The following is a 23,037-nucleotide window of genomic DNA, read 5'->3' on the forward strand; positions in this document are numbered from 1 at the left end:
CAATCATTACCTTTTTTTTTCTTTCGTTGAGCGAAGCTGCATAGAAATTCACGCGGCATCTTCTCTTTTACTTCATTCTTTGAACATTCACGTCAGGGTTTTCCAAGCTTTTGTGCATCACGATCTATTTTTTTTTAATTATAAGCATCTTCGATCCATCACTGTTGAATTTGTAGTGTCAAATTCTACCTAATTTGAGTTATTTTTAATTATTCTTATAGGTCGCCACTGCTCCTACTTAATAATTGAAGTCGTCAATTTAAACTAAAACAATGAAGTTAAACAAATTAACTATAAAAATGTTAAATTCGAATCAAATTTAATTTATTATTTACTAGGTGCATACTTTAGTACGAACACTACTTACTTCGAAACTGAGCAATTTAACCATAGAAATAAATTGATTAGATAAGGTTCTTTCAACTATTTGCATATTTTGTGTGAAAATAATAAATTTTAACACACATGGAAGTTAAAAATAATAAAATGTATTTAACTGAAAGAATTGATTTAAATTTGATTCTTTAATATTTAACAGTGATAGGAGTATAAAAACAATTACAGGAATATGAAAAAGAGAGAGAAAGATAAATTGATTTATACCATTTTATTTCCATTACTTTACTCCTTCTGCTTTCTAATTTTTTTATCAAGTATAATTTTATAAATGTATTTCTCAAAATATGAGAATGAAGTTATGAAGATGAGTAATGTGCTCATTTCCTATTCCTACTGATGATATCTTTGATGTCGCAGCGAAGCGAATCATTTTCATGTACAAAGGGTTTAATAACAGTAGTTCATTTCGAAATTTGATTTCGATTTCTACCATCATTGAGAAATTTTTCACGACCTATACTTTGGGAATTCTTGATTCACGTTATTTGTGATTCAGTTGAGAATTATTTCCATACGATGGTCGTGTAACTGTGACGCTAATTAACATGGAAAGATTACGAAAAGACGTTGGTTAACGACATCGTTTTCAAACTGTCACTTTCAGGTAGGCGATCAGATCCTGAGGGTGAACGGTTACCCGGTGGAGGACGCCGTCCACCAAGAGGTCGCGCTCCTAGCGAAGAATCAGCAAGTCCTGGTTCTCAAAATTCGAAGTAACTATCTCGTCCTCATCTTAATTATCTTTGTTGCGAAATATAATAGTTTGAACGTAAACTTTCATTCTACGTGCCGCGCTTCGCGTAGAGAGAGAGATATAGCCTTCGCGAATCGGAAAGAAAAATAATTAATAACAGTAATACGCGCGGCGTGTTGCAATAATCTCTATATCTCGTTGCTGATAGCGGCAATTTATGACTTTCGATTTGTATTGCAGGCGTCGGGATGATACCCGTAAAAGAGTAAGTATCGAAACTTAATTAAAACCTTGTGCGCACCGTGCATACGTGTGTTTCCACCCCTTTCCTCGAGATCGACATCCTTTCATTACAAAAATCGCTTATGATTCGCAAAGCAATCCAAACGATCCGGTTACCTGGCACATGGTTCAGCAACAGCAACAACAGCTGCAGTACAACGAAACTGGTTTAGGCGGCGTACCGAGCTCAGAAGTCAGAATTCGGATACTCGTCGGCGAGAAGGGTCGCCTGGGCTGCGGTGTTTGCAGAGGCATCGTACCTGGTCTCACCGTTCAGGTTAATAGCATCCTAATTGGATATAGTTATGTCATGTAAAAGCATCTGGCATTCTTGAGATTTTTCTCTTAGTATCACAAAAGTTATCCTGTTCGATCAAATCCTGTGTTATTTAAAAAAAAAACCTTTACTATCTGTTTTGATAAAATAAACCTCTTTATTTATAAGAACCTTTTATTTAATATATAAATATTAAAAATCAAAATATTTCAGTTGCAATAGATTGAAATTAAATTTAAGTAAAGTAACAAAATTCATCTATCTTGAACGCTTACTTTTTTTATTTTTTCTTAAAGTACATTTTTTACACGAAATGAGCGAACAGGACATTAGTTTTGCTTACAAAAAGCGAATCTTTAGGGTACGAGGGAAGGCGGTCCCGCGCGAGCGGCAGGCCTGAAGGCCGGCGACGTGATAATCTGGTGCAACGGGCAGCGGCTCACCGATCTTCCGTTCGAGAGGGCCATCGAAGTGATGCGCAGCTCGGCGATTCTCGACCTCGTAGTGCAACGACCCACGTCTCCCAGTCACCTTTACGACTGTCCCGAGCCGCTGTGGACCCGCGGCTCCAGTGGTTACGATTCCGAGACGTCCAGCGTGGTAGCCGCGAGCCCGCCGCCCCAGCATCAAAACAACCCGTCGTCCTCGCCGCAGCATCACCATGACGGCAGGATGCATCAGCGGTATCCGCGCGACGACGCCTGCAACAGGAACGGCAGGTGCGATTCAGCTTCAATTATTTCATTAGAATTAGACCGTTTTCCGTTAATTAATTCCAATGCTGAGAAAAATAATGGAAATTAAAAATGGTAATAGAATTATTTGTTTAAAGGATGTTTCTATAAAGAAACAGTTAATATCTTTTTAGTATAAAAAAAGTTATTATTTTACATTTTGATGTCATGGATAAATAAATTTCCGTTATTTCCTATTATTTGTTTTTTAGATTTTTCTTAAGGATATAACATAGAAAATATTGAGATTGTAAAATAAAAAGCAGTCTATATTTCACGGAGGTATATACAAATGTAACCTAACTACTTGGTAAACCGTGACAAGTGAAGTTATTTTAAAACGTGCTTACAGAAAAAAAAGTCACATTTTCATATTAATGAAACATATACTGTTTTTGTGTTTTTTACTATTTTTTATTTTGCATCCTTAAGAAATAGAAAATAATAAATAAACAGTAGAAAATAAAGAAAACTTATTTATCAATAGCATGTCGAAATATAAAATAATTATCTTATACCGCAAGTAAACGTTTGTATTAAAATAAAGTATACTATTTGCTATTTTTTATATTTACCGCACAAAATATTTATTTAAATTTTTTTTATAAATGTATCCTTTAATTATATTTATTTTTATTGAATCTATTTCAATATTTCGTCAGCACTGATTAATTCCGAAGCTTTGAACGTTAATACGTCATTGCAGATTGCCGTAACAGATATTTCAGAGCGATCTATCGACAATAACAGATCACTCCATTTATCGCAAAGTCGGAAAGAGCGCGAGTCGCGTGTGCGTGTGTATTATATCTACGGTACGCGTTATGCACGTGTCTTTTCCAATGGTTATCGGGTGCCATCAATGAATTTACACCGAGAGAAAGTCGGTCCATTAATAGGACACTCGATGATAACGATCGTATAGTCCGCCGCAGCTCGAATTCCTTACCGCCACGTATATAAACATTTATTCCGTTCCTTGTTCTCCTCCCGCGGTATTCTTGCGATAAAAACGCACGTCCCGCGAATTCCGCTCCTTCGAAGTCGGCACGAACTCGCTTGCATAATCGGACAAATCTCACTTCATTTCCGGGTGTGACGTTGTAGGATATGCTGTCCCCTCGCCCTGTCGACCACCAGCTGCAGTTCCTCTTCCGAGTGGGCGCAGATGGATCAGGTAAAGAATTTTTTTAATAGATTATCTCGCTTTCCACAGAATTACGCAATGCAAAGCTTCAAGAGCTATTTATAGTTGCGCTGACTAGAGCTTTTGGAGAACAAAACAACTTAAATTAACTTCTCTTTTATTAGGCTTCGAAAATTCAACTTTGGAAAAAATTTGCATATAATATTCTTACTTTGGCTGGTTTTACCTCTTATCGAAATATGTTATTTTAATATGTATCGACCTATCGGCAGCGTGTTCCATGCGATAAGAAGCAGCACGGTAGCTTATCAACCTTTACCGTTATGCACCGAATAAAACACATTTATTATTCTTAGAAAAGCAGGATATGTATAACGAATGCTTTAAAATTTATGTTAACTTATATAAAATTTTCAATCCATTAATAACCACTCTTAAATAATAATTATATTAAACATATAAAATTTGTATTAAATATATCGTTTTATAGAAATTAAATTCTACTCCTGATTATCACGTTAAAAATAATTCATTGTATTAATAATTGTTGAAATAATTACTGAATTTATTTTAAATCTTTATTTAAATAAAATACTTCATTTTTTCCGACCTTTTTCTGCTTAGCTCCACATCCATTAATAATAAGATGCAATCACAATACTCTAATCGAATACATACGTATCTTTTATTTTGACTTGTTTTTAGTTTCAAAGTATGAGGCCTATGAAAGACAGAGATGCAACGCCTCTCACGCTCTCTCTCTCATTGGGATTTAATTTGACCGTTTTCTAGGCGCCGGAATGGTCGCGTAAACCGAATAACACAACCGTGATTCGTGTTAATCAGAGCTTGAACCAGAACCAGAATCACCGGCCTGTACTGGGCGGGCAATATCACCTCAATGCGCGTGGCAATTACGACGATGACATCGACAACGAGCCGCTTTATGATCCCGTAGCGCCCAGGATTGACTACGAGGTGCACGATTTCGACGCGAATCCGCGGGACGAGGCTAATCGGCGGCTGGCCTATCGGCGAGATAACGCGAGACAGCAGGACGTGATTTATGACGGACCCGCGGACGATTTGCCCATGTACCATGGCTCCAAAGTAAGGAAATATCTGCGCTCTTGCCGCGATCTGTTTTTGTTATCCCGTCGTTCCTCATTTTTAAATATTGCTTCGTTAAGCGATCGGATAAGCCGGTTTAATTAAATAAACGAGCGAAAGATATGTTAACGTGTCGCAAATAATTTTCTGCGCCAGGAAAACGGCCAAGCGGTCGGCAATCGATTGACGGACCTGCAACTCATGCAGCGACAGAGCGAGGCCGAGAGGAAGACGATAACGACTGTAGAGGTGCATCAGTCGGTTTGTCCACCTGCACCTCCGCCGCCACTTCCTTACAAATGGCCAGCAGGTTTGACGGCTTTTCCCGCAGCATCGTTAGAATAATAACATGACCGCGTTCTCTCGAGCGCCAAGTCGAAAGAAATCCTCTTTACGCAGTCGGTTCCTTCGAAAGCATAGATATTTCAAGCTCTTTATAGACATTTCAACTTCTTTATAACAAATAAAATGTAGCCTGGCTCGCGCTGAAAGAATTTCAAATATTTTTCACACCATATTCTCTCTTAAATAATTAACAGCACAATTTTATTTATATTTATCTACCTTTTAGTATTCTTTAATAAACATTTCAATTTTAAGAGGCTCATTCGCTTCTAACGTTTCACGTTACCATTACAAGTCACCGTGTATGTTTCTTACCGTTACAGAGACCAAACCAATGAACGCCATGGGCATGCAAATGGGCAGCACCATGTCGATGGGCAGTACCGGCTCGACGGAGACCGAGTCGAGCCTCGAGTCGTCTTGCAGCAAGGATTCTGCGTCGACATCATCGTCCCTGTCGACGTCGTCCTGCGAGCCGGCGTCCACCGTCTCTTACGGTTCGGTGGCGACCGGTGCCGGGTCCGGAAGCGTCGCTAGCAAAACGACGGACACCTCGACGGCCACGTACGCGACGCCGCGCAAGGATGTCGCCAGGACGTCGCCGATCGCCAGCACCGATCTGAGCACCGCCATCACGCAGGAGTTGCAGAGGCGAGCGCAGCAGGTAAGACCGACGTTGAAGATAAAATCGATCACGGATCTTCTTCTGTGATAAGATTCCGAGAACAATTCGAGAGCAAAATGTTATTCTCAACACAGTGCCTATAAATGCGTTCCATCGTGCGTTATTATCATGTATATCGCAATCACGACACTGCTTGTTTTTTCTTTTTGTTGAACGTACTCGTCATTTTTTCTCCATGGTTATTTTGCAATGATATCTTTTCGATTAGTATGTTTATCCACGATATCATTTATGTTTTATATTCTTCGTGTCTATCGCGATGGACATTGATGAGTATCGATTGAATTCAAGTACTTCGCGATATAATGTTTTGCAAAAAAATTTAATCTTTTGTTAATCAGGATGTGGGAATTACCCTTTATCACAAAGATTGAAATTGTTTTTCTCGAAACTATGACTTTTTTTATTTCCCTTCTAGGATGAATTACGTTTTATAAAATATCATTTATCTTGTAATTTTTTAATTTATTTAAAAAATTAACAATTAATTATATTTAATAATTATTTTCAATTTATCGCTACATTTATTGTATTCGTATTTCGCATTTTCTATACGTCGCGCATTATTTTTTTTTCTTGCAGAGGTTGAACAATGCCGCTAAAGCGGAAGCGCCAAAGGAAAAAGCTCCGGACAATCGCAAGCCTCAAAATCCCGAAGCTTTAAGGTCGCAGGAGCAAAAAGTCACACACGATAAGGTCAGTTGCTTGCACATATGCAAAGAGTTTATAATTCATGTGCAATATCCGAATTGAGCAACGGCCGGATCGTGCAGTGCTATTTAAACGTTATTATTACTATCATCAATTAATGCGGCATTTATTTCAACTTGGAGCTAAATTGAGTTTTCTAATTGACTAATTAGATCGAAAGTTCAATGCGATAAAATCGACAAATCATTTTATTTTTGCAGCTCATGGAGGAATTTAAGCGTGCACACCAAAAGATGTTCAATTCTGCTCAACAAAAGGCGCAGACTTCGGAACAGATTCCCAAAGAAGTTCAAGAGAAGGTAAGAGAGAATTTAAAAAAACCGTCGACAAATTTATTTTGCGAGTCGTTTATTTTAAAAATTGCCCAACTTAAATTTCGGGACATAAAGTAATATTCTTTCACACGTTTTTAATATATTTTTAGATATGTTGCAATTTTGAACTTATAATAATAGAAATCAGCGTCCCGAACTTACCAACTTTGCCACGTGTTCGGAATTCGAAATATGCGAAACTCCAACTTTTATGCGATAACAATTGTCCACCTGACGCCAGTCTGATGTACTGTTCAGTGATAAGCGTATTATCTTTCGGAGCGATTAGTGACGTATTGCACGATGTAATTGCGATCAAGCATTTAACATCGTGCGAATCAATATTGTTCCAACGTTAACACAATGAATTAAATTAATTTTTAAATATCAATAAATTTTTAACGAAATGTAGAACAAATTGCAAAAAGCTGGAATATAGTAAAGGATCATCAATAAGTTATCAAATAAGAGAGACCTAAGTTAAAATCAATCGAAACGTAATGGAAGGTTTCACGCGCGATATCAATTACGATAGCTCACCGTAGGTAGGTGATCGTAATTAACAGCGTGGAATTAAAATGATTACGCGAAAGCACATACATGGATGTACGGCGCGTGTGAAAACAATAGCCGCTTCTAGCTCGTGTATCGAGTTAATTTCGCTTTAACGAGATGTCGAAGAAAACAGATGGCGAAGATACGAGTCTTTCGACCTGCGTGCTTTTTCTCGACTGAGGGCATTTTCGAGGCGTAGCTAACTGCAGGCGGCTCGAGTAGCGCGTTTTTAATTACACAACCGCTAAGCAAGGATCCGCCGCTCGGTGCAAACAGATAAGAGCACGAAATTATGAAGACCCCGGAATAGTCGGCGTCGTCGGTGTGGCGTGCAGACCACGTACGTAGCGCGTGTATTGTACATACGTGCGTGCGTACGTTGCTGACGCGCCGATATGTTTACCTGTGTGTATACCTACGCACACATCGGTCGCCGCGACGCGCTCGGTAGTATTGTTGAAACGACGAAGAGATAGCGAGCACTTTTTGCACACCTTAAAGTCACGTATTCCCCGACGTTTTGTTTCAGTTCTTGTATTACCGCGCGGCGAGGAAAATGTACGAGCGATATTCGTGCGAAGGTAGACCTCGCTCGATTGCGGAAGTTACGTATTAGCAAGTTTATTAATTGCTCGAGTGCGCGCATCACGATTATTCCTAATACGTCTATAATTTCCTTCTTTTTACAAGATAATATTTGCAACGATTTACTCGATTGTCGAATAACAAGTCTGTCGCAAATATCAATTACTAATAATTATTCTCGAACTGTATCTCGACTGTCTTCAGATCGCCGGGATAATGAGAATAACGGGAACGACACTGTGTGTCTCTCTAGATTAGAACGTATGTATCTAGATTAAAGTGTACCTCGGCACAAAGTGATTTCGCGCGAGCATACGTTCCTCATTTTTTTGTTCGGAGATAAATCTGGATATTATTTTTCCGAGTGTGGTTGAGCGTTTTCTCGCCGACAAATCACTGCCTCGCTTTACTCCGCGATCAGGTGACGGCTCGCTGTTGCACAAGCTGTTGGCAGCTTGTTGCCGCCTTATCGTCCATTAATCATCGTTATCGGGACGTTCGCGGATTCATTCGTCGCGAGACCGGCGACCGGTGATCGTGGAGCTCCGTCGTCCTCGTCGTCCTCGTCGTCGTGCGCGAGGTATCCGATACCGCGAGTGCAACGCGACACGCCGCGCCGCATCGACTCGCGAGGTCTTGTGCCACATTTTTTCCTCACAGCCTCGACTGCAGTTTCCTACGAATTGCGGCGGACGTGCAAAATAATAGGGCTTACATAATAACGCCGGAGGAATAAAGGCGACGTAACGTGCGCTCTTCTTGCCGTGCGTTTCCTCAGTTGCCCGTCGTTGCGTCGCGCGATCGGCGGTCCGCGAAATAAATACCGAAAAAAAAAAAAACGCAAGGTCGTCTTCGAAGAATTCGAAGGAAACAGAAACGCGAGGAAGCGTGGGGAACAAGAGAGAATATTCGCGCATCACGACGTCAGTGTGTGAAAGGGGACCTTTCTATCGACCATTCTTCGTCCGAAAAGCGGAAGAAAGTTTTAAGGAAAAAAAATTGTAGGGCTTCAGGACGTTAAGAAATAACGGAAACTGCTATAAATAAAATTGTTCTGATATATCATCTGTATATAACGGAGATATAGTCATATTTCGTGTAAAATACAATAAATTGTGATGTGTAGAAGATAACATATGCGATTGCTTGACATACGTTGAATGTGAAAAGTGCAAAGAAAAATAGATAGCTCACGAAGAACGTGAAGAGAGTGGGATACGTGACGTATTAAATTACCGAGATCGCTATCACTATAATTAGAATATTTAGTATTAAGTATTATGGATAAGAGAAACTCGAAGGCGAATAATACAATGGACACAATGAGGAGGAAACAGGCCCTCGTCACAATCACGCCTTACAATGTTAGTAATTATATATAAAACAATTAGTGCTAACATGCGATTTATGACTCCGGCACGTGTATCCAAGGACGATATATTATGTCATTGAGTATATTTAATGTTATCCTGTTAAGAAATTAAAAAAACATTTTTGTTCTTAAAAAATGTAAATTTTTTTTGGGGACATAGATTTATATATTAATCGTCCCATAAATAATAGTTTTTTTTTTAATTAATGAAATATGCGTATTCAATACTTTTAACATCTAATTTTATTTTGTAAAAACATTTTTACAAAGTGTAAACGAATAAGTTAAATATTCTGAGAACGTAAAATAGTCCATATTGATCAAACATTAAAAAAAAGTTTGTATAAACATGGGTCTAGAAAGACTCACAATCAGAAATAGGAGGGATTTTATGTCAAATAGTGAATTATCTTGGAAACGAAGTAATTGATTTTACGTCGAAATAAACCAGAACAAAGTAAAGGAAATTGAGTCATCAATAGGTCTTGTAAAACGACACTCCCTTATTTCACGGAAATAAACTAAACATTGCACTTTATTAACAAAAAGATGATTTGCTTAGATGATGAAAGAAATAAAAATCCATAATTTATATATATTCGACTTGTTTTTATATAAAATTATTTAAAAATAAATTTTTTAAGTGCAAAAATAATATCCTTACAATTTTTTTTTACAAATTGAGTAATTTAACAATAGGATATTTTTGTTAATATTAAATTATTCTAGCATTCTAAAACTGTTTCATTTATATTTTTTTTGTAATACAATTTTAAACATAAAATCGAGATACGATATAAACTGATACACCTGTTGATAAGGCAAACAAAACAAAATAGTAAAAATTATATAAAATAAAATAAAGGGCACCGCATTAGGAAATCTGTTTATTAAGTTAGTAACGTTTCTATATATTGTCGCGCTACATGTTGTGCCTTAAACAGAAGCATAAAATATTTGTAGAAATGCTTTATATTACAATACCTTATGTTATTTTTATATAAATACTTTATATAAAAAAATTATATAATTCTATTTAAATACTCATGTAATCGAAAAATCAAAAATAAAATTGATTTTATCATTATTTATCTCCCTTCAGGTCATACAATTTTTGCCTCAAATTTTTTTTGTCAACTGCTTTGGTTTCAAGATATTCCATTCTTACACAATAAAATTCTTCCTTTCTCAAAAAGCATTTCTATTCCATGTTTATACGAATTTTTTTTAACGTGTAGTCGATGAAAATAATCCTATAATATCTGACACTTATTCGTTTACACCTTTGTATGTATTCAATTCAGAATATTCAAATTTACTTATCAGACTAGAAATTGAAATGGAGATTAAACTGGACTTTGATTGCTCAAAGTTCACGAAACTTGAGATTAGTTTCTTCTTTGATCAATTAAATTCCAATTTAATTTCAATTTCACTCTCCAGTCTGATATATTAATGTGTCAATTATAAATTTCTTGTAATTAACACATTAACATATTGCGTTCTGTTACATTCTCAGGAACAGGAGAAGAGGACGCTCAACGAGACAACGACGACGGCGGCGACAACAGTGACGACGGGTCCTCCGGTGCCACCGCCGGCGCCTCCGCTTCCTCTTCCTTCCAAAAATCGGAACAGCGACGACTCGGTGGAGATGCAAAGCATCGAGTCATTCAAGCTGAAGGAAACGCCCAACACAGTGCCGAAACCACCGCCGACGTACTTTTCAATCACGAGCCCGTCCTCGACAAACGGTAGTCCACGTCACATTGGTACCGGGAGCAAGATACCCAAGGATGCCGCGACGAGCCCCGTCGCGGAACTCGTGAAGACCTCGTCCGTGTCGGTCTCGCCGACTAACGGCGCTCAATCGTCGAAACCCAGCAGCAAAGTGGCCATCAGGATAGGAACGTACGAGGGTGAGACGAAGCAGCCATCCAGATTGGAATTCTTGCCGCAGCAGCCGGGTCGCGACAAGAACGGCGTTATCGACGAGTTGGACAATGGCCCTGTCGTTTCCAGACTGCAAAACGAACTTGCCGCGACCCTGCAAAGGTCGAACCTCAGAAAAAAGACTGAAGGCGTAAGCGTACATCAATTATAAAGTAAAATCGTGAATAAGACAGTCATAGCAAAAAAGGATGGGTCTTTAGGAAAATTATGTGAAAGAAACTAAAATTATGATCGTTATAAATATTTCATCTGCATATCTTTTTCCCGAGTATTATTCGAATTTATAGAATTTTTTGATGATTCTTGTGATTTTTATATTTTAATAGCTAATTTGTTCGCAAAGAAAACGACGTTTCGAAAAAAAAAATGCGACCTTGTTTTTGTGTTTTAGGAAAATCAGTCGCCCGTGAAGACTATTCACGAAAATGCAGCGACGTCCAGCAACGAAACAACGAATTCAGAGCCGAACAAGCTTCTGCAGAGCAACATCGAGAAGCTTGCTTCCGCTCTCAGCAACAAAGTCACCATCAAAGTGAATCCGGAGAACAGTAGTCGATAAGAGTGCAGTTGAGTCGAAAAGACGTAGCAACAATCATCTTGTATCTTCGTAAATTTTGTACATTTTTGCACGTTTCGCTAACCATTCCGACTTAATTATATAAGTGAAAAGGCGCTCCCCCTATTGGTGAGGTTCTTTTACACGTACATGTTTTTTATATCTTATTTATTATCGTATTATATACTGAGCGTAAGGAGAGTGAAGGAGAGCTAATTCTTATTAATCGAGACGAGGTTTCACGACCAGTATTTATCACGTAGTCTTTTGAATGTAATCTACTGCGATCGCGGCTATGTACGAATCTTAACGGAAAATTCGACGAGATGTTGAATTTTTAAATAAAACCGACGACACGTAAAGTGCTTGATCATGAAACCCTTATCGATTTCCTGAATTAAAATACAAAAACCAAAAAGCGTTTAAGATCCTTCCTCTCCTTCTTCTTCTTCTTCTTCTTCTCCTTTTTCTTTTTCTTCTTCTTTTTCAAGAGTGAGAGAAAAAGAGAAATTAAGATTAAAGGGGTATTTTTACTTTCAAAAAAATCGGTTATTTTGTTGAACATTTTTAAACAGTGAACTTTGAAAAAAAAACAGCAGATTAAATATTTACAAAAATTGTTGTTGACGTATAAATTTACAAAATTTTAAATTTGTTTTCTTTAATAATATTTTTTTTAAGAAAACACTTCTATTTTGACTTATTCAGTTTTAATCTGAGAAACTCAATATTTTTAGGAAATATTTATAACTTAGTTCTCTCTCGTCTGGCTTACAATCAAATAAAAATTTCAACTTTTCCAATTTTCAATAAGAAAATTTCGAAAAAGAAAGTAAAAATATTAAAGCGAGAATACTCCCTTAAAACGATTCTTACAAATTTCGATATTACAAACATAATATCTAAAATTCATTATGCGATTTTAATTTCAGTTAACAAGCGAAAGTATTGTATATTTCCCACCCTTTATAGGACATCTCCCGAGAAGTTGCCTGTAGATACTAACAGCATCACGCAATTTTCCCTGACATTTCGATCGAGGAAGCGTTAATCCAGCGCGGTTAGGCACTGACAAGTAGACGAACCTCGAGCGCTTTGAAAATCCTCCGTTCATCCAGAATCTCATAGATGATCCGCGCAACGCTATACCATCCCCTTCCTCGCCGTGCGAGAGAAGTTATTCATGAACGCTTCACGTGGAGCGAGGTTGCCCGGTCGGTCGCGGGGTAACAGGATACGCAAGCTATTGCTATCGGAGTACTGTGACTTTACCGAGACGATCCTAGTGGAGTCGCCGTTTGCGGAGACCACGAGAAACGGACGTGGAATCCGTCAGGTCGCCCTCGGTCTCACGTCGACCAAGCTGATCGTTGCCGCCGACGTCATCCAAACCAATCCCAGTTTCTTTTGCCCATCTAGTATCGACACCAGTATTGAAAGCTTTGAACTCGTGTCCATATATCCCTTAGAATATGTTACGCTCAGCGTGTTCCGGAGGAGACGTCGTAGAACTCTGAAGGCAAGGTATACTACTTTGACAGACAAAACGAGAAGTACAAAGAAAATCAAATCTCAACTTTCTCTCCTTTAACGTTAAGGATGTATCACACAGTCTTTGCAAAGTAAATTGAAACTGAAAATAACATTTATACTTTAAACTATATATGTACATATGAAAATTGTGTGAATATTATATTTTTATTTAACTAACACATTTTATATTTTAAATTTGTACTTTATTTTATTAAAAATTAAATTATTAAAAAAGTAACAATGAAAATAATAATTTTTTTAAAATAAATACTTTAAAAAGTGTTTAAAATGATTTATACAAGACTTGTTTCCATTACTTTCAAATACGGTATAGAATAATCTGTAATTTTTACTTTTTTTATTTTTTGAAAATATGTGTAATACATCCTTAAACAAAAATCAGAAAATCCGTAGATAAATTTTTAATCTTGAAAGTGAATTTTTTATTCTCGGATTTTCATCTCAGACTTGTACCCTTAGATTCGTTGATGGTCGAGCTAATTACTACGAGCTCGGCGGTGCGCGGCGCAAAGTTTCTTGGAGAATCTGGTGCGAACATGTACGAAGATTACTGGCATCTAAGGCAGATGGTAGCTCGTTGTCCGAAACGACTGCGGCGAGCTCGTCGAGCAGTAGCGCCCTGTATTTACTGTCATCCGAGATTGAAGTCAAGAATAATCGCGACGTGAGACGCAAGAGATCGATATTCAAATGGCAACCGGTGTAAATTAATTTTTACATTACAGAAAGAACGGTTTTGCTACTATTTAAAATTGTAATTGTGTACAGGTCTGAAAAAAATTTTTTGTTAAATAAAATAATTATGTAGGTCGTACAAACTGTTTGCCAGAATGTCAAAACTTTTTGTAGCATTGCTAATTCATCACAGATTGCACAATGTTGAATTGGTCAATGCTGTATGAAAATCATATATTTGAATATCCTTCGTAATTATTTTGATGGTCCAACAAAATTATTTTCAGATCTGTATCTAGTTAAATTTTTAGATACTTCAGAAAAATTATTCTTTCCGTACACATTTTTCGCGAATAATATCGCATATTAAATTGTACTTCATTAATCGCTTAAAAATGATGAGTTTAGTGTCAATTTAGATTTAGCAGAAAACGTTCTAATTCGCTCGAAACCGCATGAATATCGCATATTAAAAAAAAAACAAATATAGAGTATGTAATCATTACGGAGGTGCCGGCGACTATATTACTCCCACGTGGACCGAGAAGGACTTGTACCTCGGACCGTCTTATAACGAATTGATGAACGGCCATTATACACCGGTCCCAGTGAGATTCGCCGGAGCAAGCCTGGAGGATCTCAGATACGAACTGGATGATCACACGCGTTACATCGCCTACGAGAAATCCTGTCACAGCTGGCCGTGTCAGACGAGGTCCGGTGGTCCGGCGAGATTGCAACGCGCTGGTGGGCTCTGCAATGTTCTTTTCGCAAGAAACCGCAACGTACGTCGTGGTGATTACACCGCGAGTTACAAAAGTTCGCCTTGCAACATGTGCCAACTGGACAGTAGCGTTGGCATTAATATTCTTGGAAAGCACAGCCGATGTCACGGTTTGTAAAATTATTGCACATCAATTTTCCTTATGTATTTACATTTAAAAACTCCAAGTTTCTCTAATATACACACATAGACATTTTAAAAGAATAGAGACTTTAGAGAAAGCGAAACATTATGACTTATTTATTAAATGAATCAATTAAATGGAATAGTATAAAGTCAAATATTTTCCGATTGAAAGAGACACATTACATAAACGTCAACAATTAAAAATATTTAGAGCACCGGAGGATGCTCTTCGAAGACGATTTCGTAGAGCACGTAGAAAAGAAATACGGAAAACGCCAACAGCAAAACCAGAAGGAACCGAGAGGATCTTTAAAGTCGAAGATATCGCGTTTCGGTCTCGGAGTGCCAGAGAAATGCAATTCCGAATTGATTCTGGGTCCCTATCGCGGTGACTCTGGCTACGTCGACGTCGTCGATCCTCGCAAGCTGCTCGAGAACGGCGTGACGGTCTGGGAGGACAATTGTCGATCCTTGAAGGGTCAGAGGCATCCGCGGAGATACGGCTTTTCTTCGGCGGCGCATTTCTTACACGCCCTCGGACCGTGGTCGGTAGAGCCTGGTGAGCGGGAATCCGTGCAGACTCACAGATCACCGAGCGCAGTCAATATCCATAAACAGCCCTCAGACCCAGAGCTAAGACTTCCGGTCTCGCGCCGTCAGTTAACAGCCAGCGTCTCCTGCGCCGCCTTGACATCTGGAGCATCTAACATCATTGGTGCCGTCACCAGAGGACGAGTAATACTCTTCTGGACGCCAGAATATTGGTACAGGCCTCAGGCAGCGGCGACTGTGTACAGGTGATGCGAGAAGAACATTTGTCTTCTCGAAAACCGCGAATATGCAACTTATATTTTAATCGACAAAAGATCAACTCGAATATCAAACTTTGGCAAGTTTTTAAAAAAGAAAATCCGTAATTTTATTTTAATTTAATCGCTCGATGTGGAGTTGCATTTTTTATTAAATGATTTGAGAAGAGATCGTTCATTACAAGATGATTTAATCGTCAGCTTGTTAGCGATCTCTTACGTAAGGTCCTCTTATGATAGAGAGCTGAGGCATCACTTGGCGTCTCTCCAGAACTTTCGACGCGAGAAGGAGAGACAGACAAGAAGAAAGTTTTTCTGTCGACGAAAGAATAGGCTCTCAGGCGAAACCGACAATTCCGAGGCTGCGATTACGGGGAAATCCAGCAGTCTCTTGAACCGCATGCTTTCCATCAACGGCGCGTGCAAACGAGACGGAAAGACGAAAGAGAATGTCGACGAGGGCACGGCGCAATTACGGAGATTGTTAAGGATGAACTTTCGCATAACCATCTGGGACTTGGACAGCACTACCCTCGCTACGCAACTCACATCGATCGATCGCGATCTCTTCGTTCGTATCCCCGCGACCGAGATCGAGGCGCTGATCTATCAAAGATCGTCGCGGAACGCGCCGAATCTGGGCGCGTGGATCGCCTTCAGCCATCGCATCGCCTGCCTGACCATCAGCGAGATTCTCGCGATCAAGCAGCTCGACATGAGGACCAGGATCATAGCGAGATTTATCAACGCTGCCGACAAGTGTCTTGCGCTCGGTAATTTTCAGTCCTGCAGATCCATCCTGGCCGGTTTGCAGGCCCCGCCGATTTACAGGCTCCGGAAAAGCTGGTCCTACCTGAGAATTCATCACGCCAGCAGGTTTCCCAGTTTATTAACTATTAGAGATAATTCGGAAGATAATTCCCTTTGATACTTAATCAGTGATATTTACTGTAAATCTTCTTCGTGATTGGGTTTCTTTGAGCCACGTGAATAAATTAATAAATAAAATCTGGGGAGTATTTTCGGATCCTAATTTAATAATTCGGTTTTGTAAATATAAAAAAAATATAATATATTTCTTCAATGCACTTATACATATTTTAGGTACGCGGCGATGGAGAGGCTGTCCAAGATTTACAAGAGCCCACGTTGTTCGAAGTATCAAAGACTCTGGGCCGCAGCAAAACGCAATCCACCTTACATGCCGTATGTTGGCCACTTTCTGATCAAGGTTCTGGGATTAAACGGTCTGAGAGAAATTCAAGCAGACTTTGTACCGTCCTCCACAAGGAGACAATCAGCTATGCGAATCGGCGAGGCTTCGGAATCCTTATCTATTAATAATAACTTCAACAATTTTCACTCAGATGACAAGAATCTAATAGAATCTAAGCAATCTCTAGCTAAACGTATTCTCGCAGCGACGCTGGCCAGAATAAAGTTCACTGCGCGCCAAAACATCGCTGACGAAACCAAAGACGAAGTTTGGACTTGCAGAGAGCGATACCTCATGCGCAGATTTTTCCATCGTTGGCGCGTGATCGCGTTAGAGACGAAAATACGGTTGGAAAATGAGAGAAAATTGAAGAACGTGGACTCAAGGAGAAGACGTATCCTCAATATTGCGACATGGTTAACGGACTGCCAGAGATTCGCGTTGAGCTACAATTTCCCGTTGAACTCGTTCGCGTGCGAGTATCTTTTGAAAGCGCGCTACAGGGAGGACCGCGAGAACTTTTTCATCAGCCTCAAATTGGAACCACCGAGGAAAACTTGAATCCAAAACATCGATTTTGATCGAGATTACATTATTGGCGATCGATGTGCAATTGCCAATTCTAATTATCGTCGCGTGTTCAACGACAGTTCTCGACAGAATTATTTCATTATTTCGAGAACAAAGCATATAAGGTAAAATATTGACATATTGGGAAGCTGCGCCAATTGTTCACCCATAAACATTCTCTTTAGGATAATGGCGTACTGGACCATTCAGTATTATATGCATATGATTTATTCAGAAGTGCTTTTATTCGCGAAATACCATATCTACATGCGCTTTGTATGATTATTATTGCTATAACACTTTAATAAATATAAGCCTTTGGATATTGTCTCATAAATATTAAGTACTAATTGGTACTTTATGCACTTCTAATTTGTTAAAATTTTTTTCGTCTGGGAAAGGGAAGGAATTAAGACGATTTCTTTATCACCGTTTTATTCCGAACATAGTGTATACAATTGTTATTTTACACGTATTATATGTATAATACGTGTAGACATATATATACACATGTATATTATATATGTATATATAAATCTATATACATATATATAAACATACATATATTTCTCTATTAAAGTTCTCAGTCGTAAACTTAAAAAAAGAGTGTATTACAACAGTCAGAAAAGTGAATCTCTGAATTGATAGGTACCAGATTCTGACTAGATAACAATGCAGTTTTGTGTATGTACAGTAATGAAATATAATGAAATATCTACGTCATTAATTTAAAAGTAAAGATATAGAATAACGTAATGTACATATATATAATATCGGACAAGGGGAACAGTCTTTTTCTGGCACGAAATCGAATGTAATCCTCCATCGTGTCGCGATCGCCGAACCTCCAATTTCGAAATGTACAAATTTCCTCTTATGTTCATTTCCAATAATGTAGATTAAATTTGATCTCAGTTTAACTTACTCCTTATCCTTTTCCAATTCTTAAAACTATTTAGAATTAAAGAAAGATAAAGAGTAAGTTAAACTGAGATTAAAATTAATTTGTGTTGGTGGAAACAAGCATTAGACTCATGCATATATACATATGCATAACATTGTAGAGGATATTTGTAATTCAAGAAAGATCCCACTCGAATGCGTCCCCAAGATAATTATCTCGCACGACAAATCTATTTACGTATAAAACAAATATATATATGTATTTTAACACATTTAAGATCGGAATTACAACTTGAATAATTAGCACAATTTTTGTTCCTCAAAAGAAGAAGCAGAGCGGCATCTTGCTCCTGCGTTCTACGAGAATAGACGCGGTTTTTCTCTTTTCTCTTTTTTTTTACATGTTGAACTCGGTGCACGCAACTTTGACTAACGCTAACGCGAAATGCGTTTCCAAATGCATCGCGCGAGCGAAATGCAGCTGCAGACACACATCGCTACCCGACACTTCAAGGATGAGATCTCTACTTGGTATATCAGAATAAAATTTCACGGAGTATCAAAATAACTGATATTACTCGCGCTAATATCAGAGCATCCTGCAAAAGTGGATTGTAGCTATTCAAAGAGAATTCCTTCGCTTCGAACATTAACGTTACCGATTAAATTAAACGTCCATTCCAGACGTGACGCGTCAAGTTACAAATATATAATTCCCTTTTTGCTCAGCGAGAAGTCCAGCAAAATAAAATTAGTTAGTGATCAGTCGTTCGATTGAAAGGCCATTTTCGTTAGGATCGGTCAGATTCTAACTGTTAGCGAAGCACGACCGATTGAAGGATAGGATTTTTTTTTCTCTCGAGTCTCCTCCGGTCCTCAGGCCCGTCGTCGATTTGATCCCGATGTCATTCGTCGTTCTGATGATTCCCTCCCGTGTCAGTCGAGTAAAACGCAGAGCTACGAGGCTCCCTGCCCGTTCTCAGGCCGCTTGGAAGAGCGACCAGCATCACCTCGCCGCACGGCGGCTGCCTCGCTTAAATCACATGCCGCCGGGCTTCGGAAGATTCGTGTCGTAGGCTCTGATCACGTCCGTCTGGGTCACCGAGCCACCCTCCTCTTGAGAGAACGCGAAACCATCTGCATCGCGCAGCATGCGCAATAACAAAGGTCGCAATTCATTAATCTCTGCCGTAAGAACGTTCATTAATTGGGCATGCGAAACATCGCTTGGTCTGCCTTCTAATTTGTCTAATTCATCGCGTCTAGCGATGGGCTATCCGATATCCTTCTCATAAATTTTTCAAGCAATTTGGACCGCAGAGGCCCACGAGGATTCCACTAGACTTCGCGCAAAGTAATTTCGAAAAACGGAACCTGTCGGATTTATATCAGCCCATCGCTAGACGCGTCTGTAGCAGCCGGAAATTCACGGTATTGCTTGAAGATATAATAGCTAGATACAATACTGAGTATCGAGATTGAGATTGAGATTCAGTAAGCGCTATTTATAGCAGAAATAAAATGTTTTCTAGTCTCGTATCGTTCCGCTAATTAAAATCACAGCTGTATATATGTACAAGGCGTTCCGGAAGTTTCGCACTGTCCGACTTCGAGGTGGCTAAGTAGAACATAAAATCATAATGAGATCAAGATAACACAAAACAGAATAATTAAAAAAGAAATTTATGCTCTCACTCGATACACTTTTGACGATAAAATTTTAATGCAATTTTTACGTGATTTTTTTTAAATTAAAATTTCTTTTAAGATAATTGCTATATCAAGAATTCATCACAAAATCGAGTGAGATCATAATTTTTTCCTTCTACTTGACGTTACCTTGACTTTTATTATAATTTTATGTTTTACCGGAGCGATGGACACCATGAAATTTTAAGAACGAAAGAGAGGAAGGGCGCGACTTCCGGTGCGCCAAGCGCAATGCATCGGCTGCTAAAAGGAATATAAATTTCAGCTAAGAAGTAAAACAATGGTGCATGTGCAAGAGTGTGCAGTTAATTAATTGAATTTGTCAATAAAACACGTAGAACTTGTTCGAAATATTAATTTAAAATTTGGGACGGCACTCGTCGTATAAAAGAAAGCTTACGAACGGACGGACGGAAAGCCGTGAGACATTAAGCGCGTGCGAGAAATTTTTAAGTGTGGAATAAAGTACGAGAAAACACGTTAGAACAGTTTTACCCCAGTATATAGAAAGTATAACTTCGCGAGGGTCGTACAGTAACAGGAGGGTGAGTTAATCGATTCCGGGTTGTTAGGGGATGGGACATCCCTCGCGGGAATCGTAAACACGAGAATTTCCACGGCTGTGTGCTGAGTGTCTTGTGGAAGAGACAACTTACGTGATAGCTCCACTTCGACACTGACTCTGGAGGCGGCGTTCGAGCGCCTGGTGAAAACGCTTTTAACATTTTTCAGCAACCTCGCCGTCTCGGTCAATCTGCAAAGCCGGGCATTCAGCAATGATTTAGAGATTCTCGGGCTGGTCGGGGAGCACACCCTCGCGCTCGTGCGTTGTCACACGAACAAAACGACGTACTTTATGATTCTTTCTTTTTTTTTTAGTGTCTATCTAAAATCGTCGCTTTATAATTTTGCCCTCCGAATTTTCTGCCGGCCGACATGTTTCAATCTCAACGCGAGCTCCGTGGGAGTCTTTTCTTTTTTCGTTTTCACGTTGACGAATATTATGGATATAACGTGACAGTAAGTGCGGTGTGATTACCATGCAGGAATTAATTAAGACGAGAGATAACGGGGTGGAAGTCGAACGTGGAGATGGAGGAACGTGGAGATCGTGAAGGGTGCATTCATCCGTACAGGGAAAAATCGATATTAGGCTCATTAGGAAACTAATTAATTAATTAAACATGCGCGCCGCTGACAAGCCGGGTGTGTACGCAGGCGTGATTAAAATAAGTAACAATTACATAGAAGAAAATGATCGTGAGCTATACACCGAGACATTGTGAAAAAATTGCGTGATTGCCGTTTTCAAATCGTTGTGCTTTGTGCTCGGCCCTTTTCTTACCCAGCGCTACAACAAACGACTATTACATCATGCGATCTCGTTTAATCGGCGGTGTTCTCGCTTGTTCGTATTGTGGAGAATAAAAGATGGTATATACTTAGTAGGAGTACTTGAGAATCATGTACTGCTACTTGGGGAAGTACTTACACCTCGCGAGATCGGCGATGGCATGCACAGGCCTGCACGGGATACCACGTAAAGAGAACACATCAAAAAAAGACCGCATTAACGAATGACAGATCACAGTTTACAATGGACATTAGTATAGTAGCTGATAGACCATTAATTTCTACAAGCTCTATTACTCTCTAAGAGAATAGTTGGGAGGATATACACGGGCTCTCATAAAACTACATGACTTGGAATTCATTCGTCATATAGGTAAAGGTCTAAATATATAACGATAATCTAGCTCCATTGAGTTATTTTATGTGCACGTATGTATACAAAATTTAAAAAAAATTGAAACGATTAATTTACCGTCAGTAGAGAGGTTCCATACTGTATGTAAATGGATATATATATATATACACATATTGATTGATGATGCCAAGTAATGGTATAATAAAAATAAATCTTTAATTTCAAACAATAAAAACAGGGTTAATAATAATAATGATAATGATAACAGAAAATATATTAGAGAGATATACAATGGAACCTATAGCACTTGCCGTAACGCATTATTTTTTATAGTTCTATAAAATAATGCAAGTAATTGAACTAGGAATAAAAGCTGAGGTTCTATTGCATATAACACGTTCAATACACATCTAAATTAAATAAATATACAGTAATTAAATTATTACAATTATTAAATTAAACTTATAAATTTATTCTTTGAATATCATACTAAATATAAAAAAATTATAAGAAATATAAGAAAATATAAGAAATATATATACACAACGTTTTAAATTAACATAACTCAAACAAAAAATTATAAATATTTCTGGATATACGTATATGGAAAATTGTAGCTGTATAAAATACGGAATTGAGCGTTTTGTATTGTACAGAATTTATCGCGTTAATCCTATTATTGCATTCGAAAGGAATGTGTACGCGCATAGTAATCGCACGTATTAAAACGCTTACTACATTGGCGCTCTTGTGGAAGACGGGAGCGTATCAAATGGACGGATTATTCAGGTATATGAGATCTGAAGTGTTGCAGTTGATGCATGCTCGGAACGGTGCGTGAACCACGAGCCACGTGCTACAAACGGAAACACTCTCAGCCTACTGCGTCTTCGTCGCGGACAAATCGAGATCCAATATCGACTCAATAACCATCGCTTCGTCGACCTCCTGTCATAATTCATATTTATCCGCTCGATTAGGAGGCAACGATATTAGGCATAATAAAACGTTTGTCACTTTCAAAATGCACTCCGAAAAACGATTAGTACAAACAATACATAACAAACAAAATAACAGCATTATTTTCGAAAAATCGGATAACTTTCTCGTAATTAGATTGGATTAGATGATTGTTACATACATGCACCTAAATATATAAAAAAAATATTTATAGAGAATGTTTTTCCAATTTTAGTCAGATTACTCAAGCAATGTAAGTTTGTTCTCAAATACAAATACAAACACGCGAAAATGGAGCTAGAA

At 38.5% G+C, this 23,037-nt stretch overlaps 3 protein-coding genes and 2 long non-coding RNA genes across 19 annotated transcripts in view; 2 read left to right on the top strand and 3 right to left on the bottom strand.

Moving 5' to 3' along the window:
- The window catches only part of LOC105195214, a 46,997-nt gene extending 34,916 nt beyond the window's left edge, over nt 1-12,081 (top strand). For 3 of the 4 annotated variants that reach the window (XM_011160530.3, XM_026130952.2, XM_011160532.3), the window contains exons 3-14: nt 1,004-1,112; nt 1,334-1,358; nt 1,472-1,652; nt 2,013-2,371; nt 3,494-3,563; nt 4,326-4,643; nt 4,800-4,953; nt 5,312-5,652; nt 6,256-6,369; nt 6,585-6,683; nt 10,730-11,293; nt 11,555-12,081. In XM_011160530.3, coding sequence (XP_011158832.2) covers nt 1,004-1,112; nt 1,334-1,358; nt 1,472-1,652; nt 2,013-2,371; nt 3,494-3,563; nt 4,326-4,643; nt 4,800-4,953; nt 5,312-5,652; nt 6,256-6,369; nt 6,585-6,683; nt 10,730-11,293; nt 11,555-11,722 — 2,502 coding nt within the window. In that variant the 3' untranslated portion in view covers nt 11,723-12,081. The remainder of the gene's footprint in view (nt 1-1,003; nt 1,113-1,333; nt 1,359-1,471; nt 1,653-2,012; nt 2,372-3,493; nt 3,564-4,325; nt 4,644-4,799; nt 4,954-5,311; nt 5,653-6,255; nt 6,370-6,584; nt 6,684-10,729; nt 11,294-11,554) is intronic. The other variant, XM_011160531.3, reaches the window with a different exon arrangement.
- On the bottom strand, nt 593-2,135 carry LOC120357789. Its single transcript, XR_005574788.1, has 2 exons — nt 1,996-2,135; nt 593-1,664 (listed from the first exon to the last, which is right to left on the bottom strand). It is a non-coding gene; the product is annotated as an uncharacterized LOC120357789 (long non-coding RNA).
- Nucleotides 4,885-8,522, bottom strand: LOC113003071. The gene is made up of 3 exons (XR_005574787.1): nt 6,861-8,522; nt 5,304-5,694; nt 4,885-5,049 (listed from the first exon to the last, which is right to left on the bottom strand). It is a non-coding gene; the product is annotated as an uncharacterized LOC113003071 (long non-coding RNA).
- A 154-nt stretch (nt 12,082-12,235) lies between the features above and the next one.
- LOC105195358 lies at nt 12,236-18,204 on the top strand. Its single transcript, XM_011160733.3, has 6 exons — nt 12,236-13,243; nt 13,733-13,975; nt 14,439-14,842; nt 15,070-15,655; nt 15,908-16,543; nt 16,772-18,204. Exons 1-6 carry the CDS (start codon nt 12,903-12,905, stop codon nt 17,442-17,444), a joined length of 2,883 nt encoding a protein of 960 aa, XP_011159035.1. The 5' UTR covers nt 12,236-12,902; the 3' UTR covers nt 17,445-18,204.
- Nucleotides 17,872-23,037, bottom strand: part of LOC105195215 (probable phospholipid-transporting ATPase IA) — a 37,281-nt gene continuing 32,115 nt past the window's right edge. For 5 of the 12 annotated variants that reach the window (XM_011160535.3, XM_039449302.1, XM_026130924.2 and 2 more), the window contains one exon: nt 19,825-20,820. In XM_011160535.3, coding sequence (XP_011158837.2) covers nt 20,547-20,820 — 274 coding nt within the window. In that variant the 3' untranslated portion in view covers nt 19,825-20,546. Of the gene's footprint in view, nt 19,542-19,824; nt 21,591-21,971; nt 22,723-23,037 lie in introns of those variants that run through there. The other 7 variants (XM_039449304.1, XM_039449303.1, XM_039449306.1 and 4 more) reach the window with 7 other exon arrangements.

The sequence above is a fragment of the Solenopsis invicta genome, chromosome 5 (assembly GCF_016802725.1).
Source record: "Solenopsis invicta isolate M01_SB chromosome 5, UNIL_Sinv_3.0, whole genome shotgun sequence".
Lineage (NCBI taxonomy): Eukaryota > Metazoa > Arthropoda > Insecta > Hymenoptera > Formicidae > Solenopsis > Solenopsis invicta.